The sequence below is a fragment of the Phlebotomus papatasi genome, chromosome 2 (assembly GCF_024763615.1).
Source record: "Phlebotomus papatasi isolate M1 chromosome 2, Ppap_2.1, whole genome shotgun sequence".
In the NCBI taxonomy this organism is placed as follows: Eukaryota; Metazoa; Arthropoda; class Insecta; order Diptera; family Psychodidae; genus Phlebotomus; species Phlebotomus papatasi.
Window position 1 is genome coordinate 50,109,240 of NC_077223.1, and position 18,790 is coordinate 50,128,029.

Below are 18,790 nucleotides of genomic sequence, written 5' to 3' on the forward strand. Positions count from 1 at the left end.
AATAACTGTCAATCGTTATCAGTTCTCAAGAAGCCTTAAAGCCCATTCTGATATCAAATTCCCTAGAAAATGCTAATGAAATTAGTGCGAAATATTTCCAAATATATCGCTGTAAATGAACTTTGATTGATAGGACATCTAACAATACGATAAGACTAAGTTCTTAGAATAATTAATTGATGTTAAAATACACCGTATTGGTGTTGGAGACTTTATTAAAGTAGAAGATCTTATTAGCGGAACATCAAGAAATTTCTATGTCATTTAAAAGCAGAAGCTGGGATGAAGAAAATACTTTTTTTTAAAGGAAATTTCGCTTATCCCTGAAGGTAGAAATGTCAATTAAAAAAAGAAAAAAAAATAATAGTAACTAAAAACATGTTTTCAAAACATATTCAGAATAATATTTTTTTTTGCATCCTAATCAAAAATTGAAAACATTGCAACACAGTAAAAATACTAGAAACCTTCAAACCTTGCAAAATATCACATATTTTATATTGTATTGTCCTACTTGTTACTTCTGTATCCTGGGCATGAATCAATAAACATATTATTAAATATTATAAATTGAAAGAATAAGATGTGATGAGGAATGAGGAAAATCAATTGTAATTTTAGCATTTCTTGTAAAAAAAAAGGTGTGCTTTGTTTTTTGAACCAAACTTCAGTGGAAAAAAATCAAGTAAATTAAATTAAAATAAACAACAAAGTAATTCCAGGAATTTTTTACCATCGAAATTACTAAAACAAAAGTTGTATCTCTTATCAAGTTATTAAGGGAATATACAAATACTATATAAGAGTTTCTTAGGAAAAGTAAAACACAAACTTTTGTAGAATTTCTCGTATGATATAGAGATAGATAGTATAATTTTATCAAAACAACACTCAAGTGTGTTTGTGTCTGTGTTGTTATTTAAGTTAAAATTTAGTAATCTCAGTTTTTGTAATTCTCAAAAAACTTTATACTTTAAGATCGGGCTTATACTGTACTAAAGTATTTCTTGCAATTTCTTTATCATGAAAATGTGGGTGATTAACAAAATTCCCTGTCTTTAAAGGCTCAATAATTTAAAACGAAGAGTAAATCCAGTTTTTAATCTTATATTTTCAAAATCCTTCTCTTATATTTGCTCAATAGAAGCGTCATATTATGAATAGATTTATCTCTGATTACATTTAACCGAATTTGATGATCTAATGCCTTAATGAAACGCGTCGCGAAATTCTTTCTAGAACATTGACGAGCTTTTCTCACAAAAATACATCCCGATTTGAGAACTCTCTCTGGTTGAAGTTTTTTCTGTAAAGATTCGAATGTATATCAGAGAAAACATAACTAAAAACTCGTTGGAAGTTCAAACATTTAAATCGACGAGTTATATGGCCTCTACATTGGGAGCAATTTTCGTCAAAAATTGCTTTTTTGAAGAAAATTACCTGCAGTTAATGGAGGTAGAAACGTCAATATTCTGTCAAAAATTCAATTTTTGATGAAGAGGCTTTTTTAGTGTAGATGCCTTTACACAAAGTGAGCAAGTTCATCAAAAGGACATTTATTTTAATAAAATTGCAATTCAAATGTTCTGCCATTGCCATACTGATATTCCACAAAACTACGCAAAAACTCACTTTTTGCAGTAAACGTTTACACGCTGTTGTTGGCGACTGAAGTGTAAAGAATACCGAAATTCGAAATAGCAGAACAATCAGCGCTAAAGAGCGGCGAGTACGTGAACTTGCACTTTATGCCCTAGACACACTTACAACTTAAGCCGAGAGACGACTTAGTGGAAAATGATGGAAATGTTTTAACCATTATATGTAATATATTTACGCTAAGCCGTCTCTCGGCTAATCCTCATGTCTGTCAAGGCCGTTAGGCGTCCGGTCGATTTTCGAATAGGTTTCGCTTGGCTTTGGAGTGGCTTTATCTTTTCGAAAGCTTATTATTGAACGGAACCATTTCTATTATCTTGACTTCTTATGAACTGATTTCTATAATTATATAGAGCATATTCCATCATTATTTCGTGCTTTATTTTATAATTTGTCAATCCTTTAAAATCTTTAAAAAAAATCTAAAAACAAAACTGCACTTATTCACAAATATACCATTTTGAGGTAGTTCACGTTAAGAATCACACGTATAAAAAGCTAATCTAGGTTTTCTCACTGTATTTTTGTTATTAAGAATTGGATCGTCACATTCAAATAAAAGTATTTCACACAAACACAATAAAAAAATCTTGTGATATGTGCAAAATATGGAATATTGTTTGAATTGGAATTCATAAGAAAATCTTTGTAACCTATCATTGAGAAAAGTCTCACTGAAAGTCTGAATTTGCAAGAAAACGTGAAAGTAGTTACACGTGATTGAAGATTTCTTCTTTGAGATTTTTTTTCTTCATTTTTGTCACAATGGAATGAATGAATGTCAAAGACAGTTCATTGATTACTGAACTATTTTCAGCACTCTTCGTACTTTAGAAGATACTTGTGCGTGGGAAAATTCTTATCATATATCGGTGTGACACTTATCAAAAGTAATCTGCTGAGATTGTTTCTCGAAAGCCTAATTGGTCATTAAATATTATCTGATAAGAGTAGTCATTCATGTAATATGTTTTTGTAGATCTATAATTTACGATGTAAGTAAATAGACAAATTTAATAAATCCTTTGTGCAAATATTTACAGCAGGTGGAATTTTATTATGAATATATGAATAATCTCTATAGATTCGCGATGAATCGGAATTAAATTTTATTATGTTATAACTGCACTTTATACTTATCAAATAAAAAACTTATGCCCCTCCGATCCCACCGATATTTCTGACCCGATCTGTAAGGGGCAAACATTCGAAAATTAACCGGATGTAGGGAGGTTAGGGTTCACGAAATTCAAAACGTTATACCTCCGGTCTCATTTGACCAAATTTTATGAGTATAAAAGAGCAAATGAAAGCTCTTACTAAACACTCCAACTTTCTAGAAGATGTTTGAGTTTCGTAGGACCACGCTAAGGATGCAACAGTCGATAAACCGATCGCCTTAATACAAATCTTTTATTAAATCTTTCTTTGAATTTATTTACTTTGATTTCCTTTTAATTTTAATTTATCAAAATTATTTGTTAATATGACAGGAATATCATTTTGTTTTTTTTTTCGGGAAATGTCTCAGACAATCTTATCAGATAATTCTGTTTACTTTCGTAGAGAACTTGCGCAAATTGTTAATTTCTTAGAAATTCAAATATTCTGACAATATAAAAATAATATTTCTTACGAAAATGTGAATGGGAACTCTTACAAGTTATCATGAAAAAAAAATGTTTGATGAAGAACAAAATAAGTGTTTATGACTATAGTAAAGTTTAGGGTTCTTCTTTTGATAGCAAATATGAATTTTCCAGTGAAGTTAAAATTAAACTGCTGTACTCCTCATCTGCTAGTTTTTCATTCGCTGTCCAAATTAATTACGCACAATCGCAATGCTGAAGATTTTAGAAAGTGAAATTTCATCATTCGTTAGAATTTCTCATTAAAAACGTCTCTCGTTGATAATATTTTCCTTCAAGTTGGGTACGCTACATTCGTTCAGTCTTATTTCGGTAACGGCCAGATACAAATCAATTTCTACTATCCTCTCTATAAGAAGTGGTTAAGTGTGTAGTTTATTAAGAATATACTGTTTAAAAAGTCTTAAGTTATTGGAACAATATTAGTATACATTTTCTATTCGCATCTTTGTCTTCTTTTTACAGAAAATCTAATTTAGATACACGAGAGTGTAAGAAAAAAATCTTAATACTCTTATATAACCTCAAGGTAGTTTAATAGTGTTCTTTTATACATTTATTGTTATAATAAAATTGATTTAAGTGTAAAATTTAAAGAGTAATAACTTAGTAAAATTTGTTCTAACATATAAACAAAACTTTAACAGTTTATAGTGTTTTATTTTATTAGCTTGAAGTATAGTTTAGTAGAGTATAAGAAATTGATTACAAGAGACAAACAATACCTATTTCTTAACTTTTCTCGACAAAAAAATATCTTTTCAGTGTAGTGAATTTATTTTAAGTCCAATGACATAACGTCAGTTAAATCAGCATTTATCGTAACTTCGTTTTTGCGATTTTGAGATATATATATATATATAATATATATATTTGGAATCAGCGTAATTTTGTTTATTAAACGCACTTGTGAAAAAGAAACTTTTATAAGCCCAATAAAAATTATTTTAAACAAAAATTATCGTAAGTGCCCTTAATTAAGAAAAATTTATCAGAATTTGTCGTAACTTCCATTTTTTGGGAAGTTACGACAAATTTCCATACAAAATTTTCAATAATCAGCATTTGCCGTAACCTCTTTTGCTCACTTGCGTGGCTTGTAATTTGCAGTAAAATTGCAATATTTCTCAATAAAACGTTTGGGCCGATCCATCTCAAGACGACCGAGAAAATCGCAAATCGCGGGTTCATGGTCTTAGATGTTTTTGAATTTTACATATGTTAAAGTACACGATAAAATAATATACCCCTATTTTTTTTTCGCCCAAAAAAAATTCCTGGCCGGAGACACATGGCGTCAAAGATGGCGTCTCGCGCTTCATTCGTCAATTGAGATTTTTGGCAAATATTTCAAAATGCTCTATCTCGCGAACGAGTTGAGATTTCTTCTTACTCTTTTGTTTTTGAAAGATAATTTTATAACTCTTTAAAACGATATACTAGTTTTCGTATTATCTGCTCAAGTTTTTTTTGTAACCGTCTTTTAAATTTTTTTTGAAAAAAATTAAAAATTAATTTTTCTCAAAAACCCCATTCTCAAAAATTTTCATTTTTTTACTGTTGATCAGTGACATTGAGTACTACATTCCCTGAAAAGGCGAGCTTCCACTTTTGCGCTTATTTTTTTAAAAAAATATTCAAATTTTAACAACATTTTCAAATAAGGAAAAATACCAGTTAAACTCAAAATTCTGAGTTCAATTTGTCAGGGAATACAGTACTCCACAATACTTATAACCAGTTAAAAAAATCAAAAATTTTCGATCTCCCGTTTTTGAAATTTTTTTTTTTGATTTTTAAATAAAAATGCCTTTTATTGACAAAAATAAATCTTTAAATCATATTTAATAAATGTACTAATTATGTTTTTTTTTTGTTTTCTTTAAGTTTCTCAAAAAATTTTTTTTTTGAAAATTTTTGGATTTTTTTGAAAAATTAAAAAAAAAATTTTTTTAATTCTAGGTTAAAAAAATTCAACATTTTAACACGTGTGTTAAATGTATCTTAAAGTTGTAAATTTGTCAATAAAAGGCATTTTTATTTAAAAATCAAAAAAAAAAATTTTTTTCAAAAACGTAAAATCGAAAAATTTTGATTTTTCAACTGTTTATAAGTATAGTGTATGTGGAGTACTGTATTCCCTGAAAAGTTGAACTCAAAATTTTGAGTTTAATTGGTATTTTTTCTTTTTTGAAAATGTTGTTAAAATTTGAATATTTTTTTTAAAAAAATAAGCGCAAAAGTGGAAGCTCGCCTTTTCAGGGAATGTAGTACTCAATGTTATGCCCTAGACACACTTACGACTAAAGTCCAGAGACGACTAAGCTAGTTCATAGCCAAGTCAGTTTCTGACACACTACAAATGAGGCTTAGTATTCACTGGTATCCACAAAACATAACTTTCCTGGGTTTTTATGCAAATATTTCTACTGAAATGCACTAATACTCCTCTGAAAATGAAACTATTTGTAAATTCATGTCTCAGTACACGTCCAATAATTATTGTCAATTACAATTAGTTGTGAGGTGGAAGCTAACTCGCGACTTAAGCCAATTTTGGCGATTTTAGTGAATAATTCTTGTTGTTATACGTGAATTGTGAAGTAAATTTAAAAGTAGTTTCACTTTCAAATGACTACTAGTGCATTTCAGTAGAAATATCTGCATAAAACCCACGAAAGTTATGTTTTGTGAGTGCTAGAAAATGTTAAGCCTCGTTTGTAGTGTGTCAGGAACTGACTTGGCTATGAACGAGCTTAGTCGTCTCTGGACTTTAGTCTTAAGTGTGTCCAGGACTTTACTGATCAACAGTAAAAAATGATAATTTTTGAGAATGGGGTTTTTGAGAAAAATTAATTTTTAAATTTTTTCAAAAAAAATTTAAAAGACGGTTACAAAAAAAACTTGAGCAGATAATACGAAAACTAGTATATCGTTTTAAAGAGTATAAAATTATCTTTCAAATAAAAAAAAGAGTAAGAAGAAATCTCAACTCGTTCGCGATATAGAGCATTTTGAAATATTTGCCAAAAATCTCAATTGACGAATGAAGCTCGAGACGCCATCTTTGACGCCATGTGTCTCCGGCCAGGAATTTTTTTTGGGCGAAAAAAAAATAGGGATATATTATTTTATCGTGTACTTTAACATATGTAAAATTCAAAAACATCTAAGACCATGAAGGGTACCTCTATGGTCGTCTTGAGATGGATCGGCCCGTTTACAAACTCTTCCAAATATCGAAAGACAGTGCGAATAGTCTAACATGAAATCATTTTAATTTAATATTTGCGAGAAAAAAGTGAGAAAAAATCCCTGCCCATCTGTCATTAATTCAAAACAAAACAAGCGACGTGGCGCACAAAATTTATTCAATAAAACTTATGAAATAAAAGCTTAGGGACAGGGATAACAGTATTATTGACTAATTTAGTCAAATAAAGGCGCTTATTCACCAGATTATTCACTAGAATAATTCAAACCGATATAATGCATTTTAAAAAATTGTCGTAACTTCCAGAATCTCCATACATTGGAAGTTACGGCTTTATAAACGATGGAAGTTACGATAAAATTTTATTGTGTTTCTTCTAACATATTTCTCAATATTGTAGCTTTTAAATATTTTTTTAAAGATTTTCTCGAGTTAACTTACAGTTTATTAGTGCCACTTTTATTATTTTGACTCAAAAGTATCGCATTCGGGGCTCATTTTTAAGAAAAATAATATTGAACTGAAAATTTCGTCTCCTGAAAAGTTCTCAAAAGAAAGTTACGACAAATGCTGATTTAACTGACGATAAGTCATTGGTGCTTTAAATTTTTACCAGAGATTTTTAACTCTGTATGAACACCTTTTATGCCCTAGACAGACTTGATACAGCATAAGCCAAGAAACACCTTAGGGGGAAATCAATGGGAATATACTCTTGTCTTTATTTTGATTATAGGTACATTAAATAGTCTATTAGCTTAATGCGTAAGTCTGTCCAGTATATTAGGGGGATGTGGGGTATCGTTGGATATAAGACAGCATTAAAATTGGGATTGTTCACCTATTTTTAAAGGGAACTGAGAAATATCATAATGTAATTTAGCTTTTAAATCTGTCTGTGTAGCTAAATTATATCATGATAAGGTTCGATTTTCAGAATCAGAGACCTTTCTAATGACGTCAAACTCAGCCCAAATCGGTTTAGAAATATGTTTTCTAAATTCTTTTTAAACTTCTAAAATAAAGTGTTTCCAGAATATTTTGCTCAAAAATTTTATTTTGAATTTAAAAAAAAAATTGTTTTTTTTTTTGAAAAGTTTAACACATATTTGCCACATATTACGCTGTTTTTCAAAATAATTTTAGACTTTTATTAAGAAATAACAAAAACTAAAGTAAAAAAAACTCTAAAATATGTCCAAAAATAGTGCTAAATGTGTGTTTAAGTTTTATTTTTGTCCAATTTTTTTTTCTCGAAAATGACAAATCCAAAATTTCCAAAATTTTTGCTTGTATTATTGTAGTACTATATTCCTTGAAAACATTGAAAAGAAGGATTCCATTTTCAAGTTTAATTATACTCAAAAACTCTTTTATTTGAAGAATAAAAAAAAAGATTTCATTAAGTATAGTTAAACTCAAAAGTCGAAGCCTTTTTTCTTTCTGAACGTTTCTGATTTTGAGATTGGCTACTTCTAGATTTTTTTCAATTAAAAAAATTCAAAATGCTATTTAAAAAAATTACACAAATACTTCAAAATAGAACATATCGTCTTAAAGAGAAGAAAATTGTCTTTCAAATAAAAAAAAGAACAAGAAAAATCTTAACCCGTTTTCGAGATAGAACACTTTAAAATTTTTGTTAAAAATCGCAATTGAGAAATGAAGCGCGATACGTCATTTTTGGCGTTGTGTATCTCGGGCTAGGATTTTTTTCTAGACAAAGAAAAAATACGTGCACTGACAAAAAAAAGAGGGTGCGATTAACTTTTTTTCCTCATAACTTTAACACTTTTTAGGTGTAAAAATATATCAACATTTTTAATATTAATTTTACACCTTTTTAAGGGTAAAATTAACATGAAAAAGGGTAACTTTAACCCCCAATACACCTAAAAAGGCTATTTAGAACGATTTCGGATCAATACTGCAGGGTAAAATTAACATTTCCGGAATGTTATTTTAACTTTTTCGGATTTCTCTCACTCAGTGTGTATACTAATTTTTAATATATTTTAACATTATGTAAAGTTCAAAAAGATCTTAGACCATGAATTTTCCCCTGTTTGTCTCTCCGTGAATTGCCCCATATGTTTAGAAATTACCTAGGTGGATATTTGTACCTATATGAGAAGACCGTTAAATCATTCTTAATACAGTAGGCTCTCTCTCAAATGGGCATTTGGGGCGAAATGTCATCCGGTTTATCGATAGATTTGGGCGTCAAACCCTTTGCAAATTCCATAAAAAGCGCTCAATTATAAAGAATCACGATAAAATAGAAAGAACTACAGCGAATTTGAGCAAATTAGCTTCATAATTAAACGTGAAAATTGTCAACAAACTTTTGCGCCCGATTGAAAAAGAGCCGATTGAGCGAGAGTCTACTGTAATGGTTTTCCAAGTTAAAAAGTTAAAGAGGCTCTACAAAGCGTATTTCTCAACCGAATGGTATTTTGAAAAATTGCTGGTAAATATTTGTAAATTCTTACTGAAGATTTACAAAATGCTCGTAAATCGTATAACCCACTAATAAGTTCGTAAAAGTCTGTACTTTTTCCACAAACTTTTTTTTTGTAAAATGATCACTTGACAAGTATTTTTTGTTCTTTTACAAACATTTGTTCATAAATGTCCATAAACACACACATTATATAAAATATATTCGGTAAAATGGAGCATTTTGACGTGAATTACGTGTATATAATGGCCTCTACACACAGAGAAAATTATGTCCATATTGAAGAGTTTTTCCTACACAAGCGTAGGGAATTTGCTTCAATATATGGACTTAAAATTCACTAATGTATAGAGGCCACAATGCGCAACCGTTTTACTTCAAAATACCCTATTTTGATAAAAAAAAATTGTCGCAATATGTAGAAGCTATAACATTTAAAATTTAATACAATTAATGATATTTATAAATTTGACGAAATTAATTGAATTTTATTCCACTTATGTCCAGAATGAAAGAAAGTCTTCCAAGTTATTTTAATTGTTTGTAGTAAGGAATTTATGGGAAATAGCTCTAATTAACTAAAGGAAGTTTTCTTTTTAATTGTTGTCGAAGTCTTTGCATTTTACTTGTCCTTGTGGTTTTTCAACGAATCCTTACATCAAGATAAATTATCCAGGTCTTACAAAGACTTCTAATGAATTTAAAAAGTGGCACTTTTGGTTTCAAGTGAATTTGAATAAAATCAATAAAATTCCCACAAATATGGTTCATTAGTCACACTCAGTTTTTTTTTATTATGCAACCAGTATTTTCAGAAAGTGTGCATATTCTGCACTTTTGCCCTCTTAAGAAAAAAAAAATATAACCATGTGAAAATTTTCACATATCAATTTTCTTTCATGAAAATTCTTTGCGTTTTCCTTTTGCGTGTGAAAACGTGACTTTAATCTACACTATTCAGCGCAATTTATGCATGTTGCTTGGTTATATATTTATACAATTTTAGTGAATGGCAAATCAATCAACTATTGCGTAGATGAATTGTATTCATTTTTCTGCGAATTTTAAGGAACTCAATCGGAAAATATTTTGAAGAATTTTGGCAATTTGAATATGCCTCAAGTGCGAGAAGTTATTTTAAGTGCTAATTGGAAGAGATTAGCGGATATTTTGGAAGGAATTGAAAGTTTAAATATAAACACAATGGAAATTCCTAAAAATTTAATTTTGCTGATGTTTTCCCTATAAATCATAACATTTTGTGTATTTGACTGATTTAAACAATTTAATTGGTCATGTAATCTCTTTAAAATGGTGTAAAAATTCTCATTAAATATTTGTTCTATTCTCAATAAAGGAAAATCATTGACTTCGTGTTAAATCTCAGTTCAACTTTCATGCTTTTTTGGCAAATTTCCACGAATTATTGATAGACTATTCTATATAATTTCTTTGTTTTTCTTTGCAGATTACAAATGTGGCTCATCATTTTTTGGACTTTTTTCATCACAACTGTATCTTCGAGTGAAAAACTTGGAGGTAAGTTTTCATTTTGTGATGAAAAATTTTGAGAGAAATTGTGATTTCCAAGGATTTGAATTTAAAACACTTGAATTCAGTAGAAATACCACTCCAGTGATTTATTATAAGTTTAAACTTGACCAATTATTATTTTGATTTACAGTCTTGTCGTGTTTGTAATAATCTTTACTAAATTATTCAAATTTATTTCTAAAATTATAGTACTGAAATTTGAATTTTAAAATAAAATAATCTCAGCTAAAAATCGAAAGTAAAATTTAATTATAGCTTTTTTATTTTTCTACTTTGGAAATTTGGCAATTTATAATTTTTTTTATTACTATAATTATTTATTTATTGATTTATTTTTTAAAAGAGATCTTCAGCGTAAACAGTCTCGTAATTTTTCTTCTCTCGGGATATAAATAATTATTTTAATATATTATTTCATTATTATTGTTGAACCTTTTATTAGGTTACGTCAATAAAAAATATTTAGTCATACTTATTAGAAGATATTCTTATCTCAAAGTTTTAATTTCCATTAATAAGAAGATGCTTTGTAATATTTCCATCGAAAGGGGGATCTTTAAAAATTAGGCCACGCCTCTTATAAAATTTTTAATAGTGAAAACGTAAAAAAAATTATTAGGCAATATTTTTACAATTTTTCCATTTTTTCAACTGTGTTTTATTTAAAAAAATCATGTTTTGGTTAAAATCATATTTTGGACCTGAACAAAATATAACAGGGAGGCGTAGTCTTTCAGTAAAAAGGGATTCTTTTACTATCTAATATTTAGAAAAAAAAATAAAGATGATTCCTTCAAAGACCTTAGTTTGGGGTAATTGATTCAAGTTAGTTCTTGTAACTGTGATTCTTTGTACTCAACTTTTGACTTTTATATTTAAGATTTTTTTGTGTTTGTTTATGTGTAAGATTTAAGAGTATTTTGTGGTATTTCACAAGTAAGATTGCTCTCTAATAAATATAAAAATATCTAAATAAAATGTAATACTTTACATTCAGGCAACAGAATAATACGACTTATTACTTGAAATCTACGTTACAGGAATTATCAAAGAAGACTTTATTAGATTTTCAATCCATTAACACTCTAAAAAACTACATTAGATAGTCGTCGTTTGGATCAGGAATGGTCATAATTTAATAAAAATTAGGAAAATTAGTATTAGGGCAGAATCACATTGACAGTAAAATGCTCACCGTATTTCGTTAATTTATGCATTTTAATTGCAAATCTTACGCAAATTTTCCATTACCGTATTACCTTATCTTATAATATACTCGGTGGCAATAGGTAAAAATAATAATTGAAGAAATAAAACGAAAATTCGATAAACGGTGAGCAAAAAAAAAACCTGTACGAGAAAATAATTCTACAGTTTTGATGCTCACCGTTTATCGCATTTTCGTTTTATTTCTTTAATTTTCTTATAATTATTTTCACCTAGTGCCACCGAGTATGAGATAAGGTAATACGGTAATGGAAAATGTACGTAAGATTTTCAATGAAAATGCGTAAATTAATGAAGTACGGTGAGGCTACCGCGAGCATTTTACCGTCAATGTGATTCTGCTCTTAAACTGTATCAAATATATTTGAGACGTACTACTAGGCTAGTAATCTACTAGGCTATTTGTTCTACTAGGACGCCTAGAATACTACGCGTATGGTTCTTTTGAAGGTACTCTCAGAGTGTTGCACTTCGATACAAATCTTTGAATCGGAGGCAGCCAAAATCCCGAATGTTCAAAATCTGGAAAATGATGAAATTATATGGAGGATAATGTGTAGAATAATTTCCCAAGACACAGAAAATTTCCCTTTGTCTACAGTAAGCGTGGGAGTAGCTATGACACTTTTAAGACTTCGGAATTTTGGCTTTCAGGATTTTTGCTTTCGGGCTTTTGGCTTTAGGGCTTTTGGCTTTCGGGATTTTGACCGGGACCCCTTTGAATATGTACCATTTCGATTAAATTTTAGAGTTAAACGTCGTATTTTTTATACTACTATCCTTTTTGATTCTTTTTTTACAAAAATATTCCTTATTTAGAGCAAATACTATGTGAAACTTCAAATTGTCAGTATCTAGATAATTGCAAGCACCTTTGAGAGCTCTTTGGAATTACACACGGCTCTTCGTTATCCGGCACTTCGTTATCCGGGTGACAGCTGTCAAACGCTGGCGGTTGATGTATTCAAAAGGATTTTTTACGAAGCATGCAGTTTGTCCAGAGTGAACCCGTCAAATCATTGCTCTACCTGCCGATTTTACTCGGAGGTTTTTTTGAATTGTATAACGGTATATTCTAGTACATTCAGAGAAAATCTGTAGATTTTCAGCAGAAATTCTGCCGAAAATCTGCAGATTCTCGGCAGAATTTCTGCATTGGAAATCTGCATAGTCTCCATTGTTTCAACAAAAATATTGCTGATTTATCAAGAAACTGTAGAAGTTACAAAGAAAATAGTATGCTCTGCTTAACAAGCATTACCTACTAAACATTTTAGATAAATAAAAAGAATGCGAGTAAAAATACTTATTTCTTAAAAATCGCCAATCGAATGATACAAAAACACGAAATTTAGGTCGACACTGTGTTTAAAGTTATCACTTCACTATTCTCTACTTATAACACGGCGTCGCAGAAATCTTTATTTTATATAAACACTGTGATATCACCAAGAATAAGTCTATTGAATTTTGCAAACTTCAGTGAAAAATATTCCATCTTTTCTGACACAGCTGTCTGGAAAGTCTGGAATGTAGATAAAAATCCATAGAAATTCGGCAAAATATCTACAGAAATTCGTCAGAGTATGCACCAGGATTCGTCAGAAAATCTGCAAAAATTTCTGACGAATTTTGTCCCAAGCCCAAACAAAATTCGTAGGAATATCTACAGATTTCTCGGCAGATTTTCTGCAGAGGTGTAGATATTTTCTGCAGAAATCTTTAAAGATATCTGACGAAATTATTTGACGGGAATTAATGTGTTATTTTCATTTTATCAAATTTTTTGACACACAATCTTGCTACAAAATGAACATAAACACACCATAAAGAAAATTCTGTTGTTTTTCGACAGAAAACAAATTCCCACAGCAGAAAATATAAAAAACGTTGACCAGATTCAAAAAACCAAAATGTCATTTTGTCCCCACGTCAGTCGGATAACGAAGAGTCGAGTGTAAGAAATTTGATGTCTTGAAATCTTGAAATACTTGTTCCAGAATTGTAAATCTTACAATCCACACGGTTTGTGTCTAGGATTTACAGATTCCAAGACATTTGACAGATTTGACATATTGATATTGACTTTTTTTATTTCACAATACCAAAATTTTGAAATTTTCTTAATCTCGATCTTTATTTCAGAATTGAGGGTATTGCGTGGTCCTTATTCTATTAAGAAGAATAATAATTAATGACTGAAAATCTTACTTCCAAGAAGGCCTTGTTTATTTTATGGGAAGAATAGAATAAGAACTAGAATTTATTAAGATTTAAATTAAGTTTCGAAGGCCAGAGAGTCATGAGGTTAATTTCAATCAAAATTATTTTCATTCTTTATAGATGTACTTCCGAGTTCTGCCGATATTGAAGTTGGAGGAGAACTTAGTTTGGATTGTAGTATTAATTGGAAAGTAGCCAGCAACCTCAGTCAACCCTATACTGAAAAAGACTTAGACTTTTTAATTTTTGCGGAAGACGGCAATGAAATTAACCGAAAGTACATCACGGTAAAGTTAACAAATTTTTTCCAAAAGTGGCATTTTTTGTTTGTTACTCTCTATTCTAATTTGTATTTTTTTTTAAAAAAGATTCTCAACGATTCAGCAATTAATCTGTATATTCCGAAAATAAGTGGACCGACTGGTAGGAAGTGGTATGTCTGTGGAATCAAAAAGTACAAGGAAAAGAATATTTTCACTGGCATTAGCTACTCTACTGTCAATGTGGGCTACAAACCACAGGATTTAACTAATTTTCGATGCATATCGTACAATTGGGAAAAATTGAATTGCACTTTTGACAAGAAAGTCAACTATGTGTATACAAATTATACATTGTCTTACTTTGGAGGAGCATCTCGTAGGGTAAATATACAAACGATCAACCCTAATGATAACAAAACATCATATACATTTGAAGTGGAGAAATATTTGTCGTCATATGATAATTATATCTTTGAAATCGCAATGGAAAATAGTTTGGGAACTAATTTACAAAAATTCGAAGTGTCCACTTATAATAGTGTTAAACCAAATCCACCGTTGAAGATGAATGTGACAATGAGAGAATCTACAAGGGTGACTCTAGCGTGGGAGCTCCATTATATTTTGCATGTATTTGAGAGGGGTTTCATCCATGAAGGGGAATACACAAGAGCTGGGGGTAGATGGAGTACGTCGGATATTAAATGGCAATCACTGGATATGACTAAGTTGATGAATACTTCATTCTCCAACTATTCTCTAAGAATTGATGGACTTTATGCTCATATGTGGTAAGTTTGTATTTTTAAATATGTTTTCATAAGAATTTTACGTAGATAAAATGTGCAGAAACTAACAGGTTTGATAATTTCGAAATATGCCAACAAATAGAAAATAATGTAATAATTCTACAAAGTAAAAGAAGGATTATTTGATACAATGAAGGTTCGGAGCCTTCACTGGGAGAAATCCGAAAAAGTTAAAATAACATTCCGGAAATGCTTATTTTACCCTGCAGTATTGATCCGAAATTGGTGTAAATATTACCCTTTTTAGGTGTATTAGGGGTTAAAGTTACCCTTTTTCATGTTAATTTTATCCTTAAAAATGTGTAAAATTAACATTAAAAATGTTGATATATTTTTACACCTAAAAATGTTAAAGCTATGAGGCAAAAAAAGTGTTAAAATGTTACTGGGTTTTCCTTGAGTTCTTATCCTCGTTGAATTTTCCAAAACTTTGATACATAGTGTGAGTCAATTGAACTGCAATTAAATTTAGATCGCTATAACTTTGAAACCGTTCGGGACAGCATGCTCAAATTTTGCATAAAGTTAGTTCATTTTATTGGTTACAATTCCACAAAAGCATTTACGAAATTTTTCTGTGATTTTTCAACTGCTCGAACTCCACGAGAGAGCAGTTTTCACAATTAATTTTTTTTTCAATTTCTCTCCATCCTGGCTGCCAAACGGTAAGAGATATTGACTTCCGGTCTTCGGTGACCCCCCCACAAGTCAACATTCTCTATCGAACTAAGTTACGCAAATTACCCCCACCCTTTCTAACCCCTCCAAAAACATGTTTTTTTTTACTTTGCAAAAAATTGGCCTTGACGATTTCGTTTATTTTTGGATATGTTTTGGAGGTAGTCCAGCTGAACATTTCGTCCTTTGACACCCTATCACCGGAAAAATCGCCATCTTGAATTAATTAAGGTCAAAGGTCAACCATCCTAGAGGGCCTAATTTTCAACGGATTTGGTTGAATTTGGACTTTTTTGAAAGGTCTTTTAATTCTGAACCCGATTACATCGGTCATAATCGGTGATGGATCGGGAGAGTAACGGTAATAGTTTTTTTTTTTAAATACTGTTTTTCGCACTTTTTCGGTTTTTTGAGTCATATAAAATTCAAACGCTAAGAGATATCAACTTCCGGTCTTCGATGACCCCTCGTCAAACGACATTATCTCAGATTCTCAAATGTTGACTATTTTCTGGCTCTTTCTCGCTTACGTCAATAAATTTCATTTTCAAATAAAAAAAATACAGCACTTGCAAAAGTTGCAGTTCAATTGACTCACCTTGTATTGAATCATAATTATATTGTATTTTTCAAAGAATTAAGCCTTTTCTGTTCTCCTAGTGTTCAATTTATCAAATCTTACAACGAACGTGCGGAGGAACTCTAAGGCCTAAACTTTGTATCTAAAAGAAAAAAGCCGTAAGTAATCTCATGTGGACCATGTGGAAGATTCCGTCTTTGCCCTGTTCCACTTCATTTTAATGGTGAGATTATTTTTTATCCAGAAAGCAGGAATGTTTCAAATAATTTTCACTGATTCTTTGAGTTGAGACGATCGCATCTCTTCAATTAATAAGAGAGTGTTTTTTATTTAAAACAATAAGTCAAGAATTCCTTATTTTTCACATTATTCGACTGCTTTTTGTTTATGTTGTTTATGATACTGCATCGCAGAATCGTGAAAAGTTCAAGAATGGCATTAATTTCATTAATTAATTTTCAAGAATTGCATTTTTTGTCTTTATGACCATGTCAGCTAAGACATTAAGTTTTTATTAAATATTCAATAAGTCCGTAACTCAATGATTTAACTTTAATGGAGCTGAAAATACCAAATTATTTATAAAAAAGATACGCAAACGAGGCAAAGCAAACGCTTTGTTGTAAATAGTGAAACAATTGCGCTAAGTACTTAATTAAGGCCTTAATGTTCATATAAGTATATTTGAGGGACATGAAAGATACTTTTCACTAAGTACTCAATTAAGAACTTCCAAGTCTATAAAACTTTGTTTTTTACATTTTTTTGCTTCTCAAAAAAAAAAAAAAAACTTGTCTCAATTGTTTTTGTGATCTTGACGTGTTAGATTAACTCCTCTAAAGTACTCGCCTAGATAGCGAGAAGAGTTTCATATGAATTCGAAAATGCAATTTATTAATTTTTTAATGAAATCCCTTTACTTGATGATTTTATAAAAATACAGTACGTCTTAGTTGATTTGTTTAACAAAATTCATTGTCATTTGAATTGCCAGAAATCTCAAATATGTGATTTCTGACAATGCCAGGTGAGCTGAAATGGCAATTTCACGGCTACAGAATCGCATTTTCGAAAAAGCTCTCCTAAGATTTAAACCCAATTTGTCATATGGCATTGTCAGAGCGTTACAGAATTCCCCTCCTGGTTGATGACGGAATTTTTTCCTGTCTCTAATTTCATGGGATTTGGGGATTGTGTGTCATTCTTTTTTGTTATCACTTGGCAGTATTGTAGACTTCTTGTAGATGCAAGGATGCCGATACGTGCCTGTAGCTATTTTCAAACAAACTATAGTTGGTTCTAGACCGAACTAGAGCCTCCGTTAGCCTACTCCTTGCGAGTTTTGTGTGCGAGTTTTTCTTGCTTTTACGGGAAGGGGTTGCTATCCCTTCTTCCAACTCTATCTAGAAGAACCAAATCTCTTGTTCGTTAGTCTCAAGTTGGAGATCTTCCACTGGGATTGGTTACCCGAACTTCTATCGCTTATCTGAGTGCACCGGAGCCTACCAGGCATTTGCTCTGCTTAGAGGTGAATATAGGAATTGAGAGGTAGAGGTTGGAAATGGAATGGAGATTGTAAATTATTTCAACTAAAATTAAAAAAAGTATGGCTGTGCAAATTGTTGGTGTTACGGTCATATCAAATGTGATTGCAAGAATGTGAAAATTATTGCAATAATTGTACAAACTTTGGTCATCAAATCATATAATGTTTTGGCAAAATTTCCCTTTCTGAGTTTGTTTTTGACAGTTTGCAATCAATGAAAGGTCTCTCTAAAGTGTGAAAATTTACTATTTCAAATTGTTGGCAAACTTTTTAGATAATTTATCAAACTTATTGGTTTTACATTTCTGCTACGTATTAATTGATACTTTGGTTTGTATAAACTCCTATTCCTTCTTCAAAGGTATGATGTTCGGATTCGTGTAAGAGTACCTGGAGCTACTCGTGAGGAATTGTGGTCAAATTATACGAGCTTCCAGTTCCAGACACATGCTAAAATTCCAGATCGTCCACCCCGTGTGGATATTGGTAGTTTCTATGTGAATGATCACAATGATGTAGTGCTGTATTGGGAACAATTGCCACTTGAGGATCAGAATGGCAATAATTCGCACTACGTGGTAAAGGATGTACCAGATGTCAGAGGAAAAAATCGCAGTGTTATCAAACCCACTGAGATTAATACAATTATGGCGAGATATGTGAATTTACCCAATGCTGACTTTATCTTCACAATTCACAGTGCAAATTCTGAAGGGGAATCAATCAGGGGTAGCACTATCTATGTTCCAGCTAAGGAAAAACGTTTTCCTCTGCCCACGGAACTTAAAAAGTTTAGCATCAATGGAAAGTACAAGCTTACCTGGGCACCACCGAAAGAACGCCAAGATGAACTCGTGAGTTATACGGTGTTCTGGTGTGAATCCAAGACGAATCCCAATGAATGTGACGTGAGTGATTTCAATG

At 30.8% G+C, this 18,790-nt stretch overlaps 1 protein-coding gene across 1 annotated transcript in view; it reads left to right on the forward strand.

The window, feature by feature from the left end:
* Nucleotides 1-18,790, forward strand: part of LOC129801455 (cytokine receptor) — a 43,501-nt gene that overhangs the window by 7,192 nt on the left and 17,519 nt on the right. The window contains exons 2-5 of the mRNA XM_055846532.1: nt 10,455-10,525; nt 14,111-14,277; nt 14,359-15,044; nt 18,228-18,774. Coding sequence (XP_055702507.1) covers nt 10,455-10,525; nt 14,111-14,277; nt 14,359-15,044; nt 18,228-18,774 — 1,471 coding nt within the window. The remainder of the gene's footprint in view (nt 1-10,454; nt 10,526-14,110; nt 14,278-14,358; nt 15,045-18,227; nt 18,775-18,790) is intronic.